This window comes from Triplophysa dalaica, chromosome 23 (assembly GCF_015846415.1).
Source record: "Triplophysa dalaica isolate WHDGS20190420 chromosome 23, ASM1584641v1, whole genome shotgun sequence".
NCBI lineage: Eukaryota > Metazoa > Chordata > Actinopteri > Cypriniformes > Nemacheilidae > Triplophysa > Triplophysa dalaica.
In genome coordinates this window covers 6,355,129-6,372,180 of record NC_079564.1, presented here as the reverse complement: position 1 = coordinate 6,372,180, position 17,052 = coordinate 6,355,129, and the positions used below count along the sequence as shown (strand labels likewise).

At 41.6% G+C, this 17,052-nt stretch overlaps 1 protein-coding gene across 1 annotated transcript; it reads right to left on the bottom strand.

The window, feature by feature from the left end:
• Positions 1 to 510: 510 nt before the first annotated feature.
• On the bottom strand, positions 511 to 12,877 carry csrnp1b (cysteine-serine-rich nuclear protein 1b). Its single transcript, XM_056738195.1, has 5 exons — positions 12,693 to 12,877; positions 6,308 to 6,509; positions 4,347 to 4,606; positions 3,882 to 4,178; positions 511 to 3,768 (listed from the first exon to the last, which is right to left on the bottom strand). Exons 2-5 carry the CDS (start codon positions 6,489 to 6,491, stop codon positions 2,821 to 2,823), a joined length of 1,689 nt encoding a protein of 562 aa, XP_056594173.1. The 5' UTR covers positions 6,492 to 6,509; positions 12,693 to 12,877; the 3' UTR covers positions 511 to 2,820.
• Between the last annotated feature and the right edge of the window lie 4,175 nt (positions 12,878 to 17,052).

The following is a 17,052-nucleotide window of genomic DNA, read 5'->3' as shown; positions in this document are numbered from 1 at the left end:
AACGTTTCGTAAAATTCCCTTGATTTACAAGGTAAATCTAACCATAATCGACAACTATGTAACATGCACATAAGATGCACTTTGAACATTTATTTGTAAAATAAACAAACGTTATATGAAAATATAGGCAAAGGACAACAATAGAGTCCTTGAATTTAAAGGGTTACTTCACCCAAATATTAAAATGCTGTCATCATTTACTTTAAGTTCTTCCAAATCTGTATATATTTGATGAACACAGAGAAAGATATTTGGAAGAATGCTTGTAAGCAAACAGATTTTGCCCCAGTTGTCTCCCATAGTAGGACTAATTACTTTATTCAAAAGACATTTTGAAGAATGTAGAACAGCAAACAGTTCTGGGACACTTTTGACTACCATTGTATTTTCCTACTATGGTAGTCAATGGGGGACAAAATCTGTCTGCTCCGTTTTAATTTTTGAGAGAAATATCCCTTTAAGACAGTTTTTTCCTCAGTCATAGACATTCAAGAACAGGGCAAACAACGATTTAACAAAAAGCTGGACTTTTATTTTGAAGGAACAAACTACCGTCAAATGACATGAAATGAACAGCTTGAAACTGTTAAGCGTGAAAATATATAATATAAAAAGAACTGCTTGGTTTTCGTCTTCATGTAAGCAGAAAATATATACAACAAAAAGGCAGAAGTAAGAAACACTTTGCAAAGCGTCAGAGATCAAAACATACACCAGGTCATGACTAATAAATACCATTTTTCCACCGTGATGAGGTGATGCATCTTTACAAGGGAATAAATTGGACTTGAATGAACGTGGCCATGCCCACTTGGCCATGGATATGAATCTAATCGATTTCAAGAACAGCACATGAAGGCAAAAAAGCGAATACATTACTGATTGTGCATTTCTGCTCTCTAAACATGTAGTATGGAGACGAATGTATAAACAGATTTGGCATGCAAATGCTCTTATTAGGTCAAACAAGGCTGCTCCAACAGCTTAAGTCTGGATGGTTGGATATGTACATTAGCTCAGTTCCTTCCAACTCATTCAGAAACATACAAATCTTTATCGGACTTCATTTTGAAGTGGAAACAATATGGGCAACTCCAATGCATTTGCATAATATGGTACATATTGCATAACATATGCAGGCTTAATCCACAGGACGTTTTTGAAACGACTAATTGATACCCACAATTCATGTTGTCAGTTGTGTCTGCCCAACCATTCGGAGTAATTTAGCTGGATAAATTCTTTAAGGTAGTTACATTGTAAAGACACTTGAAAGAAATATTTCTGTGCCTGTGTTCTTACTATGCAAACACCTGCCTTATGCCTGGCTTTAATAACCTGCTCGAGCATAAATTTAGCTCTATTCATATATTACAAATGTTTCCATATTTGAAGAACATTGTGGATTTCATTTCTTAATAAAATAATTTGTCAATAATACAGATTAGAATTCTCTCAAATCTACATAGTTACAAAATGTTAATTCTCTATATCGTAGGCAAGAGACCCACAATTGATTCAATAGGTAGGTTATACAGCATCAGCTATTTAAGAATCTTGTTCATTAAACCGCGGCGGCTCCTTGTGTTAAACAGGCACAAAGAGTAAACCTTTTTATTAAACACACCATCATCTTTTATTGCCCAAGCAATGAATAAATTAAGTCCTGCTGAAATGCAAACTGTGAAATAATTTAACCAAAGTGTTACTTCATAGTAATAGTAATAGAATAGATAATTAAATACTTTGCTGTTGGTGCCCCTTTCTCCACAGCTACAAACATTATTACAGGACATAAAGATGTGCTTCACACAGGTTAATGTATTTAAGGTGGGAAGTGTGAACAGAGCCCCAAAATGTTATTTCTTTAAAAAGCTGCATTTTTCCACTTCTCCAGAGCACAGTGTGGCTCAGATATATTTAGCTGGCGTTCAAGGAAAAAACGAATAAATAACTCGGCAAGAATAAATAAAAGCAATGGTCAATAGATATCACAGTTGTATTATGCTTTTCCATAATGAATACGATTTCCAAGTGAGATATCTGTGGTGTGTGTAATAAATTAGAAACAACGCTCGCTTTCTTTGTGCTGATGATGAACACCACAAGTTGTATGAAAATAATCTTAAACTCAAAGACAACAGGGCAAAACGAGACTGAGCCATCCGTTGTCTGATTGGTTCGTTTTCTTTCACAGATAAAGTGCTAACTGAGGAGCCTCGGGGGGGGATTCGTGTACCATTAAAAATCCCAAGGAGCCATTTGTAGAACAGGAGTTTCCTCTAGCTTCGCAATAAAGTACAGACCACCATATAGTCCAAAAGCAACAGAGACCTCCCAAAGGGGCCATTAAATGCTGTTTTGTGTTTTGGGGGAAATTCTCAGAAAAAGCCAAATGAGATTTATAACAGCGATGGTCAAATTGCATTGCTTCCGAAAGCTAGAAAAAGTCCCTGAGATACATAATCAGCACTACTTCAAGACTCCGATCTGTGCCCCTTTTGAATTCATATAAATAACTTGAGCAATAATAATAATAGTAATAGATAATAGATAATACCAACAATGTGGGTGAGAAACTCTTCACCTTCTGGGCCACTTCCAAAACATCAGTCGGCCAGACTTCTTTTGAACTGAAATGTTAGCTGCCACTACTATGGCAATACAAATAATGATAATAAAGATTGTTATAATAACTTAATGCTTTGCTAACATCTTAAAGGCAGATAATGCAAATATTAGCGCTGGAGAGCTGTTCAAGGACCAAAAAAGATGCAATTCATTTACAACCCCCCAGTGTTCGTTCAAAAACAGCGTCCCCTAGACTTTGACAGATTCCATAACAGACAGTTTCATGGCGTCCTCCAGCATCTGATTGTCCGTGAAGTTGGCAGGGGGTTCTGGGACAGAATCGGACAAGCCTATCAGAGACTCCAGGAAACAGGTGCCCTGGTCGGCAGCTGGAGGAAGGCTGGGGTAACTAGGCAACTGGAACTGAAAGAAGTTGTCCACGTGCTCGTACTCCTTCAGGGAGTTGTACAGCGAGCTTGGTCCCAGACAAGGAAACTCATCAAAAAATTCCAGGTCTGACTCTGAAGAGAGGCTTAGGTCCATATAGCTGGCCGAACGATCTATGGAGGGCGAGGGGGTGTGCGGTACGGACCCGCTGTGGAATAGAGCGTTGCCTTGATTAGCGTTCTCGTCCAAAAGCTCAGACATGGTTGTATGACTGTTATTCGTGTTTGAGTCCATTTGGAATGCGCCGAGTTTGTTGTCGGCTGTGCTAAAGATCCCGTAACCCATCGACTCGCTCCTCTGCTGATGGTTATCATTGCTACTTTTGGTGTCTCCATCCCTACCAGAAAAATCCTCGTCAGTGTCGCTAAAGCTTAAAATTCTCGTCAGTCCATTTTCATCGACATCCAGCGATGACTGCTCGCTCCGACAGCTTTCGACACCTTCAGAGTCTTCGCTTTGTCCTGAAGATCTAGATGAATCAGTCATGTCGCTGCTACAGCTGTTCTCACCAGCAGCCACATGCTCCGAACTAAAGTGGAACGTCGGCCTCTCAGATATGGTGCTGCCCTCTGCTGGACATGCTGGGGAGGTGCAGTCAGGCGCGTGTTCCTCCAGACGCTTCTCCAGCTCTAGCTTCATGATAGTGTGAATGTAGTGGGTTTGAACTCGGCTAGAGTTAAACTCGATGCGGCCCTGCGTGTTCCCACAACCGTCTTTAGTGCAGCCACAGGGGAAGGATGAGTGGTCCATCTGTGAAGCCAAAAATCAAATTACATTAGTGTATTTGGAAAGCGATACCTGTAAATATTGCTTGTAACCTCAGTTGGGATTGGAAGCGTTTAATGGCCTAAGGAAGCCCTCACCTGACATTTGATCCCAGCCAGACTACAGCTGCAGGTTTCTGGCTCACAGAAGCCCTGACAGTCGCACCCGCAGTCCTCCCTCGACATGCGCAGCTCGTGCAGTTGGCGCTTCTCCTCCTTATCGATTTTCTTAACGCCAGCTGCTTTCAGAATAGCGTGCCTTTTCTTTGAAGGGTAGGGATGGAGGAAGGACCCGTCCCCCAGGTTGACGCCGCTGAGGTCGATTTCATCCTCGGGGATGTCATCCACAGTCAACTTCTCAGCTTCTTCTGATTCTTGGGTACCGTTTTTAGTTAGCTGCCATGTAAAGAATATTGCAGGGTTAACATCTTACTCAGTACAAGTTTGCAAATAATTTTTTCCAACCAAGATAGAATAAAGTTAGAAAAATGCAAACCTAATTTAAATGATCTGAAACTTTTAAACTCCATTGTATGTTCATTTATTCAATTTCTGACTCAATACCTTCAGCTTGAGAGCTTCCAGTTTCTCCTCCTTCATTCTGTTTTTAAGTTTCTCCCTCCGTAGGTGGCGCTGTTCCACAGCAAACTCAGCCAGCGTGTAGCATTGTTGGGCGATGTGTCTCTGCACCATACCGAGGGTACAGCCTCCACGGCTGGGCACGCTGGTGAAGCCCTGGCAGCGCGGGAAGAAGAAAACCGTCACCTGGTCGAACTGCACGTTTCCTCGTCGCGTGCGCTTGGCTTTCTTCAGAATGGACGTGGCTGGAAAAGAGGAAAAACATAAGGTGTTTTCTTCATGACAGGGTGTCATGTTTCCCCTATTGGTTTAGTGGAAAACAGTGGGCAAACACAGTCATGGAATGGAATTTCCTAATGGAAAATAAAAAGGCACATGTCAGAGTGTGCTGGAAGAAAAAAAAGCCTTCTTTTCGGAGCTTCTCACTGGGAGTATTTGAGTAGGAAGTGTGCCAGGCCTAATGGGAAGACGTGGAGTGGCTGAGTCTCTTGTGTAAACATCCAGATCACATAAACGTTTCGCTGTTGTGCTAAATGGCCACTAGGTGGCAGAACACACATAGCAAATCAATAGATAGGCACCTATCAGAACAGAACCAGAGCTAACAGTCCGTAAAATATTTTTCTCTAGAATCCATTGTGAAGACAACGGCATTCCTCATAACTCATGTCTGACAAACAATCCACACAGGAATTTCCCCTTGGCGCTGAAGTGTGCAAAGACCGCCTAGCCTCCAAAATTGGATCTGAAACTTTGAGGCTCCTACAAAAACTTAAGGTAAGCTTACTGAGCGAAGTAGCTTTTTATAAAACACACCCCATCTTTTTATAAGACGTGCCATCTTTACACTCCCATCGCCCCTGCAAATACCTCCTACAGCCGGCTAAAATCAACAATCAGACTTCAGTCAAATGTCATAGGTCATAGTCTCGCTGTTTAAAAGGGGACTTTTCTTCATACAGTATGCAAGAAAACCATATGGACAAACCACATGTGGAAATGAGCAGTTTGTATTTTCTCCCATTTATTCTTTTGCAGGAATTGTTAACCTCTGTGCGAGCAGAGAGCATTTTTTCCCTCACGGCTGCCAGCAAACCGATTGTTATCAAAGGGGATGGATCCTACTGTCCCCACAGCCGGTTTACATTACACGTGCAATCTGGTGGGAATCCAACCGTGAACAATTTCCCTATCAGGAGCCTGTGCAAATATGTTTTCTCATCTAAGAGGACTTTAGGAAGATCGGAAAAGAAACCTCAAACAGCCCTAAACATTTGAGACTGTTGTAATAGTTTGTAATGTTCTCCAGTACTGAACTTCCTGTTTTAATGCGCTCTATGGAGTCATTGTTTAGTGTAAAAATTAAGATGCGAAAAATACTATGGTTCCAATCAAATACAGTACAGGCAACCCATCAAATATGACATCTACACTGACTCGGGTCTATTCGGCCACTTTCTCCGTTTCATAAACACAACCAGACGACCGTATCATTTCCCTTCCTCTTTTCTTCCTGCACACCCTCTTTGTCCCTCTCTCAGCACCTGTGCTGGGTTCGTGCCCAGTGCTCAGACAACGCTGTGTTCACACTAGCTGGCTCGCTGCCTTGCCGTCCAGGGAAACTCACAACTGCTTGCCTTCCCTCCTTCGCCCCTACCCAACGTGCAGCAAAATACCTTCAGCCTCCTGAACAGACAGACTGGGTAAACGGTATCTGTGTAACTGGTTTCATCCAGAGCCCTGACTGCCAGGCGAGACTCTTTATCCCATATCTCAATAACGTCTTATCAGGTAGGACATGACGGTGGCACGGGACTGAGATAAGTCATGCAGACCTTATGCATGTTGCAGCTAGCATGCAGGGCCATGTCATGTGCTATAAAAAAAATCAATAGGGTCCAAATATTTTGCATCCCCGAGATTTGGAATCGTGGGGTGAAACTCACTGTTAAATGTTGTTGCTGGAGAGCTCGGATTGCTGGGGGTTGAATCCAAGGTGTCCGAGTAGCAGCTCTCCCCACCTGAGTCCCACTCCGAGTAGGCGGAGGAGGAGAGAGAGGAGGGGGAGGAGGAGGAATAGCATGGGTCCTCCTCCACCTCCTCGTACTTCCTCTTGAGAACCCCGCTCATGGCGCTAGTGTCGATGATCTGCGAGACACAAGAGAAGACAGAAAGCATTATTAAAGTGTTAACACAATAAGCCGAGCCATCAGCGTATGTTCTTTTAAACAAATACAATCATTTACATGAATACAAAGGGATATCCTGAAAGTACATTGCAAAGGCTCTACATTGCACATCTGATCCGCCCTTAGGCGAAGCCTAATTTGTTTTTCTTTGGAAAACACTGTATCTATATTGAAAGCGGTGCTCGGCACATCCACATCAGCGGATAATATCCGAGGCCTTCTCTTTGTCCTAATAGAAACCAAACATCCATGCTGTTTTTAATACTGGCTGTTTCTCTCTCGACAACCAGCTGACCGCTTTATGCAGTCTCGGAGCGCTGAGGAAAACAGGAAGCAATCAATCACGTCCCTCCGGTGCTAGTCAACAATTACCAAGCCCTTCACTCACTCCACAATCCAATCAGCAAGACAAACTCATTGATTTGGGGGGTGATTAAATACATAGCCACCAAGAGGTGCAAGGATTTCGATGACACCCACTAAAAATATATACCCAACCATCCGTAGGCCAGTTGAGACCATTACACGGCTGCTAAATTCATTTTATTAGACTCTGCAATAAATGTGTGTACAGCTTGCCATGGTAAACAAATTTGTAACGTAAGGTCAGAATGCATGTCACTGCTCCTGCTGCATATTGGGCAATAAAAGCAATCAATCCATTGGCAGGAAGAGACTAGCCGATGCGCACCATTTTTCAAAGTCAGATCCAGTGCAACAAGGCATCATTTACACCATCATTTGATACCGCCGGCTTTGAACTGTTGTTTCTCTGCACCGAGATAAACCCCCATCAGCTAGTTCACCTCAGCCTCTGCCTCTCAGTCACACACACAAACTCATGCTGAAACCGGCAGAATGGAAGAAAGGAAGGAAAGGGTTTGATTTAAAGATTAGTTTCACTGCTGCTTGGGCAAACCGACAAAAAAATGAACTTCAGTAAACTAGTCTTTTCTAGAAATGACCTGTACAAAGTGCAGCTGGCGCTACTTTTCTGTGTGCTGGTATTTCCTCCCACAAGTCGGATTGTGAGAGATAACACATACGTAAAGCAAAAAGCTTTTTCTTAAGTCACTACAGAAAAAAGTGGCACACAATGTAATCGGCAGATTAGATACAGAGCTCATCTCACACTGCAATGTGTCATCCAAAACTAATGAGACATCCAACGACATCTTTATTTCTCCCATACAGAATGAGTCAAATACTGACTCGCATCATCTTTGGAATATTTATTATATTTTCTGATGTCATTGCTATTAAATGCATCTTAAAAAAGAAAAGATGGCGATATCACACGCATTTAAATAAAGTGACAATCTGAAGGACAAACATATAGAAGTACAACTTAACCCTCCTGACGAACGCACAGCACAATACATTATCGTACCATTAACAATAGGATGTTAAATTAACACATTCGAAGGCCAAAGGAATAAATGTAAATGTGAAGGAAATGAGAAAAGATGATCTTTCGGCTAGACAGCAAAGAAAACCTCTCTTTCCCACAGGTTTCTGTGTTTCACACTTTAGTGCTGTCATCGTAAACGTGCCAGACGACGAGGGCTGTACCGTCTGCACATTCAGTCACAACTTCTGTGCCAAATGTCACTGCCGACATGCGCAAGGCAGGTCTCATCTGTGTCTATACCTGACAATAACTTCAAAGGACCAACCATGGCAGCCTGCTTGCTTCACTAAACGTATTAGCTCGTGCAACACCAGCCAAAAGCACCTTGCAAACAGTATTTGAACTGTACGGGCTCTCCAAACGTCAAACACTTTTTATTGCTCAGTGGAACATTATGCAATAGTCTGCATATGATCGTTTCGTACATGCAGCTGACGGGTATTAAAACAGACAAGCGGCTAAGCATTCAAAAATTCACATTAGAGACTAAAGATATCTATTTTTACTGCAAACAGTTTGTGTCCAGATCAGTCCTCATTTGCATGAAAACAGATCAAGCACCAAGTTCAAACCCTTACAAGCTACATCTTGCTTGAAAACAAGCAGGCTTTCTGTACAGACAAGCCTTTGGGCCATCAGAGGTCCTGATGAAGGAAGTCTTTCATTTAAACAGCGAGACATTAAACGAAGACGATACTCTCACCACAGGTAGAGAAGACAACAAAATGACAAAGAATTCACCCTAATCTACTCATTTGACTGGGAAATTGCCTTTCGCCTTTTCATTGCACGCCGTTTTTAGACAATCTACCGTGTGTGTCTCCAGAGAACACCTGCACACAGCATCTACTGCTTTATGGGCCCCGGTTCAGTCTTGCACGGAGGTTTAGCAGAGCAAAGATCTACAACCAAACACAAAAGCATCAGCATTCCCTGAGAAAGCAATGCAGTTTTAATTACGGAGAGAGGGGGAAACGGCACAGGACAGATGAGAGATAGCGGGGGCGAGAGCAGGACCTGGGTGTCTCTTTACAGCGGTCTACCTGACACATTGATTTGTTAATCTTGCTTAACAGGCAGAAACAATGGTGACGGGCTAATCCCAGGAACAAGCGGGAGGGGGATACACGCACGGGGGATGGAGAGCTCATTTGGAAGTCAATCTAGTGCTTGTCCTATTGCACTGAACACACTGGCAATGATAAAATATATTCGTGATATCTGAGAAAATCTTGAAACGCAAATAAAAAATGAGCAGCCAACCCATAAATCCAACACAGGACAGATGTAGAGAAAGCAAAGCAGGGGCTGTCACCAGCGATGTATCCCAGACACTTAGATGAGACTGAGCAGGTGAGATATTTGCACTTGATCATAAATTATGCAGAGCTGCCATTCCAATAGCAACAGTGCCCGATGAGGTATTCTCTGTGTTGTTGTCACCATGTAAATCTTGTGCACTAGAAGGACATCAAGAATGCCCACGGATGCAGAAGACTGCTGAATTATAAACTGTCAGCAGAGGGTTGAGACGGTTTGAGAAACAATGCACAGAAACCAGCTTCATTCAAACTCACCAGCGCTTGGAGTCCAAGTAGAGTGTACAAATAACTCAAATCACCTTGCAAAATGTTTAAACTGCTGACTTCTCCGCTCACGCCGACAAGCAGTGGAATCCTGACCTGTTCTTATGCAAGAGAGTTGACTTTGTCCCTCCAGCTCACAGCACCTTCACAAAAGATAACCAAGCAAGCAGCATGTAGCTCAGGGCTATTTAACTCCACTCCTTCAGTCCTGAAGACTTTGGGTAGTTGTGCAGGTGTTTTATGACAGCTGGATCTTAACTCTGGAGAGTCTTAAGTCTCTTAACAGCCAAGCCAGAGAGGAAAATATTTAGACTGGCCTAAAAGCATGCACCAGTATGTCCCTGGATAATCTTAAGGGGATCACTGCGGCTGTATTGGTTTAAAGGTGTAAAAATCACTGCCACAATAACTGCAATCGAGTTGAAATAATACAGCGACGAACAGTTGCCAAAATGACGCCACAATCTAGACGAGATAAATAATAAAACAGAACTCCTCCTACTGGTGAGGCCGTAGGAACTGCAGGCAAGGGGAGGAGGGAGAAACGTGTTGTGTTGGTCATCAGAACTCTGGATGCTCAACTATGCCAGAGACATTCTGTTCCTGAACAGATCCCGTGCCGAGTACACATTCATCCCAAAAAGGAACGTACACTGATGTGGGAGGAGGGTAGCTGGCGAGAACTTTAAACAAATAAATAATGTGATGTCTCCAGCCCACAGGAATTCTCCCGTAGCACTGTGACACATTCTGTAATGGAGGAAAATGGCCCATCTATCCCAGATGTGCCCGTGCAGTCCAAACCACTATTCCCAAAGAGGATCTATCTCAGACAGGGATACCTATAAAAACACCCGATGAGGCGTATAATATTTAAAACATGCATCATCGAAGATTACATTATAAGGGTGGGGATGAGGATTCACATGCCTCTTAGTAAAAGCTGAATGGACGCTCGCTTACACTGTGTTTCGAATTTACAATTTACAGTTAAACTGTGAGATTGTGAATGCCACAAACAAAACCAAACAAGAGAATAAAAGCTTGAAGATGTGGAAAGATTTTTTGTGTTAAATGACAATATGCCAACTTTTTTTGTAACTTCTAAATAGTCAAAAACAATGAAGTCTCTGAAAGTGAGTAAACAACACCAGACCGATGTTTTGAACAAATTGCTCCTCACGTTTCACAATTCAACGTGTGGAAAGCGTGGCAACAAAGAGATTTTCCATCACACACTGAACAATTTGCATCGATATCCGAAATGCAAACTTCCAACAGTGTGCGTAAAGTGAAACTTTACAGAGAAGACATCGGCTTGCCGAGTTTTGTACTAACCTAAACAAATACAAGCTTTCTATGAGACTCCCAAGAGAGAGAGAGTGAGAGGGTTTCAAGGGTGGGGGAGCTCCGGGGTCAATTCATGTCTGGGGCACTCACTGGTACCTCACTAGCCAAGATGAATGCTGGAGTGACAAAACAGATGGGGTCCCTCTGTTTTAGAGACATCAAGACCACCACCTCCCCCAATCACAAACGCACCACACAAAATGCATAAAACAGGGAACCCCACCTTGTTAATATGATAACATGATGCGTCCACTAATGGTACAGATATCAGTTAAAGGTCTATGACTGGTTTAGATAAATGATTATTTTAAAGATTATGAAAATGAACAAGAAAAGGTCCTCGTGCCACTTAGATCAGTTAAATGACTCATTATTAGTTAATGCTCACAGCTGGTGGACTGTCCACAATACACGTGCGAGTAACACATTACAATCCCAGAAGTGTTAAAAGACAAATCACGTGAGCTCATTTAACTTTACGAATCCGATTCAAAACAACAACGTGCATGTGCAACATCGTTTCCTACCGATATCCCAAATTGGGCGGCAATTATTATCACAGATAATGGATTTAAAAAATAAAACCGTGTTAACTGGAAAGGAAAAAAGATACCCATCAGTCCCACAAATAGTCCAAGTGAGGTCGCGCGCGAGACAGCCACAGCATACCGTTAAACTGATAGACAGGAATATGCGCTCGCGCACAAAGAAACAAGCCAAAGACAACATTAAACTCTGCTTACTCTATTATTAAACATACACAAAAACTATTTTCAAAACATAACCAGACATAAGTTACAAGCGAGCTCATTTGTAAACGCAGTAACTTTTCAATTAAGTTTCAGTAAGATTATCAATACTTCTGCTAGTTTTCATTCAAGAATCCCTAAAACGCCGATGACGTACCAAAAAGGCAAAGGAACACAATAAACATCCAATGAATATGTAATCAGTCGAAACCGATGTGAACGAGAACATTAGTGTAAATGACACCATCAATTATTCCAATCACGCCTCACGAGTGGTTGATCACCTGATCATGTCTTCCCCTCGTGATTGACTGATGTCAATCAAATGATAACTAGCGTCTGGCCGCAGACGTGTGCTCAACCTCGCATGCTCTCGTGACATCACAAAGAGGACAGAAAGTGCAAATGAGGCTGAGCGCAGGTCTGCATGCACGCTCAATTGAAATGATACGGTGTGGCACCTTAAGGAGTCGCTCTCGCTTCAGAAGACACAGCAGCACTATAAACGCGAACGAGGAATTCACTCAACACATACACACACGCATCCACGCCAGCAATTACGGCGTATCGGATAACGTCACGCATAAGGTCCACTATGGAATTCCGCGCCAAATGTTCCAACTCGGAACTCGGAATTATCATTTAATAAAGACTAACAGCCATTTAAAATCTGCCAATGGGATTTAATCTGAACACACGCGCCTCTATTGTCACAGTTAACATGCACTAAAACAAACAAACAAACAAACAGATACAATTACACAAAGTTCTTTACTGAAATATAAATCACAGAATGTGTGTGTTCAATAACGTTACATTGACTAACATTAAGACAATGCCATGTAGCGCAAACTTTAGTTGTTCTTTATACGCCAACAGCAAATCCTTTAACTTCTCTAATTAAAATCGCTACAATATACATTTTTTCATCTGTTTACACTTACGAGGACATTTGAACTATTTGGCTGGACTCCAGTAACGTTGCCGATTGGCTATACGACAAATTACAAGTGTAACGTTACACAACAGCGATCTCCGGTACTCACCAATAACGTGTCCGATCAGCATTAGTGATATCGGGATATCGATGGCGCTGAACCGGTAATAATCCAAAAATACGATCGGGATTTTATCCGTACAGAGATCCCCGTGTGCTGTGTGTGGCTATTGTGCGCTCGGCGTGCGGCCGCTGGAGCTGTTCCTCTTGTCTGAAGCAGACGGCGGAGCAGCGCAGTCTTTTCGTCAGTGGAAAACTCCCTCCTGGCGTGTGACGCAGGCGGTGACAGAGGGAGAGACTGCCCACGCGCCGCTTCCGCGCGGAGCGACACTCCTCCTGGCGCGCTCGCATCCTGACAGAGAATCACTATAGTAACATTATAGAGAAAGCACCGGAACACAATAAGCGCAGGTTATGGGAACCATAAATCTTTCATTACCATGAAAAAATGCGCTCTTGTAAACATAGTTTCCGCCCAAATACAGTTATTGTATCATGTTAGTACATTACATCACGTTTAGGGAGAGAGAGTTTTTTGCCTTGATGCTGTTTTGTTGTATGTAGTGGTTATGATGTGTAATAATTAAGTTACCAAACTAAACAATTGAAAATGCTGCTAAGTGAATAAATAAAATGTTAAATACTTGTCTTAGTTTGTATACATTAAATATAACATATTACCTGTATATTTGTCCATTCTATTTGATGTTGTTATTCATTGGATGCTGAATCAACCTCCACTGAATGAATGAGTCTCATATCTTGGTATTATTTTCCATCATTTAGTGGTAAACCTTGCAAAGCTGTTGCATCATTTAAAACTAAAACTTGTTAACTATTGCCTTATTCATTGGTAATACTGATGCGAGTATGTTGACTCCTGAATTAGGAATTAGACTGCATTTTTTAGATTTAATAGAGTCGGGAAGATAGAAGTTTAACTTTGGGTTCACATCAGCCGCTGTGGTTGATCCTCAAATCCTGGCAGGATCATTTTCTACTGTATACACAGGTACAATACGTCATGTTTTCTCTTTCTTGAACCATCGCTGCCATGTTTCAGTTTTCATACCAGTCATCATCAGTAACAGCCCTCATCTGCATGACACAAAATTCCACTAATGTAGTATTATGAAAGTGGTGTGAACTGGTAGGTGGAGTTTACTTTCGTTTTCTAAGGAAAAGGGTGTGCTGCTTATGTAAACGCAGGTGTAAAATAAAACTAAAGTGTTTGGGTGGTGCCTCCAAAAGATTGCATTTGTTTGTGTGGTTAAATCAGGATCGTAGATGGTCCTCGTTTTAAAGGACTTAGGAACTTAGGGTCTCATAAAAGGAATTTTGTTTCGTTATCCACAAACTAATTACAGTCAGCTAAGCAGGTCTGGTGTCATGCTGGGAACTGGCATTCTGCTGTGGTTTTAATACACAAATCAAACTGTTAGCAACAGGCAAAATCCATATAACAATAGAGATGCTTGAGTGCATTCTGAAATCACATCATTGGTATCTTTACGTTCATCTTGTAAATATTAGTGTGATTTATCAATGTTGCTTTATAAATTAGTAGGTGTATTAGATTCAGAGTCTTTAAAAAGTGTTATCAAGTATCTGAGAGTGTAGATCAATGTCCTGTTTTGCCTGTCATGCTTTTAAACACTGTGTGGAAGTCACACGACTCTGTCATGTAGTTTTCCTCGTGGAAAACTCCCCCACTTACCTCTCTCCAGCAAAACTAACGCTAATAACTGTTTAGGATAGCCAGTGAAAAACACAGCGGCCGAGTTAATGTTTGTCATTGTAAGAAGAGTAACACAATGTTAGTTTTTGTTGTTACTTAATTTTGAAACCATCCTATCGATGAATACACACGAAAGAAATTCCTGGCCGGGAAAGGAATCGCCTCTTTTAATAAAGCAGAGGGAACACAACTCACAAATGTTTGTCTTCTCTTCTAAGGAAAGAAGTCTCAATGGGGGAAGGGGATGCTTTTGCCAGGGCCACCGGCCCAGTCCTGCATACATTACCCACTATGTCTTTAAAAGTGTGCCAGAGACTTTACTGCGGAGGACGTCCTACAACGAGAACAATAATGGGCCTCAATGCTTACCATCTGCAGGAAGAAAAAAGCCATCGCTGCACGTGTTCATAGCTGCACCTCGCATGAACTGACTCACGTAAAACACATTACTAAACCAGGTTCAGTGCATACAAGCGCACATCAAAGTTTGATCATTCGACACAGAACATTTAAATTTGAGTTGTTGAAAAGCTCTCAAAAAATGCTTGTTGAATGGAGAAAAAACAAACTTCCACACAGGATTGAAAACACTGATTGTGTCCCAACCAGGACCATCGTGTTGAAGTGCATGTTTTGGGAACAGATTGATGGCTCCAGCTGTCCCAAAGGAGCGAACACGAAACTGGGCAGCTGGTCACCTGTAGCTAAGACTAGTGCTGATACTGCAGATCTGGAGTCTAATTATTGCCCTATTGTCCCCTGTATTCTCACTGCTACCTATTATAAAGCACAATAAACTACCTTTAACTTTTTAAGTACTACAGAATGATATATGCTGTCCGCAGAATAATAATCCTAAAAGTTTACAGTCACTTTTCTGCTAAATTTCAAGAGCTGAACGGAAATTTCCAGCCGCAAACGCTTCACCTCTGATCTGTCATTAAATGAGTCGGCTCAGCAGTAGCACGTCTGTAAACATGTAGCCTGATCTAAGTAACACAATATGACACATACACAACAGCATATGAATCAGAAAGAAGTCACATAACATAAATTAATAAACTTTAACATTACTTTGGGAAACAAATGCTGAGTTCTATACAGGGGTTAATCTGCAGGCAGAGCAGATACACCCTCCCCCCAACTGACTGCCAACCAATTACTACACAGAGACTTTGCCTCACTCATAGACAGACGGATCCAGCCAGTTATATGACATCATCAGATGCCCATTAAAGGAGTTTACTTCTGTTTTCTCTCTCTCTCTCTCTCTCTCTCTCTCTCTCTCTCTCTCTCTCTCTAAAGAAGAGCTGAAAAACGTGAAGCCTATTTTCCTTCCGGAACTTTGTCACGGGTTCAAAGACAAAGAACTGTTTGTTTTTTAAGACATGGGAACATTTTACACTTTATGAGAGTTTGCTATTGTTTTTTCTGACATTTGACGAACAATGTGAAGCCTGTGGAAATGTACCTTACTTAAGTGACAAAATACAACTAAATAGCACCATTTCATTTTGGATTGAACTCCTTTTCCCCAAAGTTTCACACTTTTTCCTTTGTAATCTGAATATGACATGCTTCTAAATATATTTGATGACTGGATCAGAAATATGATTCATACTTCTAAATATAATGTATTGGGGTTCAGAGTCTGCGTTGGTATTTTCTTGGTCACATCTGCGGCACGACACTCAGTAATTCCAATAGGCCCTTTCAGTCCCAACAAACACTCATTATGTATCCCTGTAAGTGTGTTTTTTTTCCTCTCTGAGTTTCTGAGCACGTCTTTGGCAGCTGAGAGAGAAAAAAAAGGCAGAAGAAAAGACTCAACTGGTTTTGTTTACGTAGCAACATTGCAGGGCTGTCAGGGTAATGCCTTCACTGTGATTTTATTCAATATCGCTAACATTGATTTACAGTTTGTTATAGACTGTGTATATATAAATATTGATTTACTGATTGGAGTCTGACAGATGTCAGGTTATACTATAAACAATATTTCTATTAAACGTAGTAGCAAATAAAGCTCTGTGAGGTCAACATGTTGTGGATTCAGGTGTATAAAAACCTAATTTCAACAATTAATGATCAAAAAACAGGTTCGTTTTTCGAAGCATATATCTTCAGACAAACTTCTTCAGCATGAAAACCACTCGTCTCTGCAAAGGAACACGGAAGAAAGTGAACGGAGGGCCATGAATTTAGAGCTGCAAAGGTTAATGATGAGTGACAAGTGGATTAAAATGGCTGTAGAGCCAGACAGTGGCTCGCAACCCCCATCCTCCCCCCCCCATCCACCCGGTGTTAAAGATCTTTGTAGTTTCACAACAGTGTCTGATCTCCTCTCCGATCATCCATCAATGTTCAAAATCTTAGCAGAGGCATCAGAACAGAGGCCTATCTGTGTCATAGGTTGTCCTTCTAACATGCTGACAGACATGTAAAGATAATTGAAGTGTTTGCAGGACAAACAATGAATTGAAATCTTGGAAAATTTAATCACCTACAGCCATTTATTTGAACAAATTTTGTATTTTATTAAATTATTTATTAAAAGTCTATCAATGTTAATCTGCAGGATGTGCACAAAGCGTTTTAAAAAGCTGTTTGTTTGTTTATGACGTTCAACATGCTGGATACAAAAATCACATCTTTTTTTTCCATTGACGGA

Bases quoted from the DNA above. Each gene is read 5' to 3' on its own strand.
- csrnp1b (XM_056738195.1), bottom strand. From the start codon at position 6,491: ATGAGCGGGGTTCTCAAGAGGAAGTACGAGGAGGTGGAGGAGGACCCA. The intron at 4,607-6,307 runs GTGAGTTTCACC...CCTCTTTTCCAG, and splicing joins TCCAGCAACAACATTTAACA to CCACGTCCATTCTGAAGAAA. The intron at 4,179-4,346 runs GTATTGAGTCAG...TTTACATGGCAG, and splicing joins TGGAAGCTCTCAAGCTGAAG to CTAACTAAAAACGGTACCCA.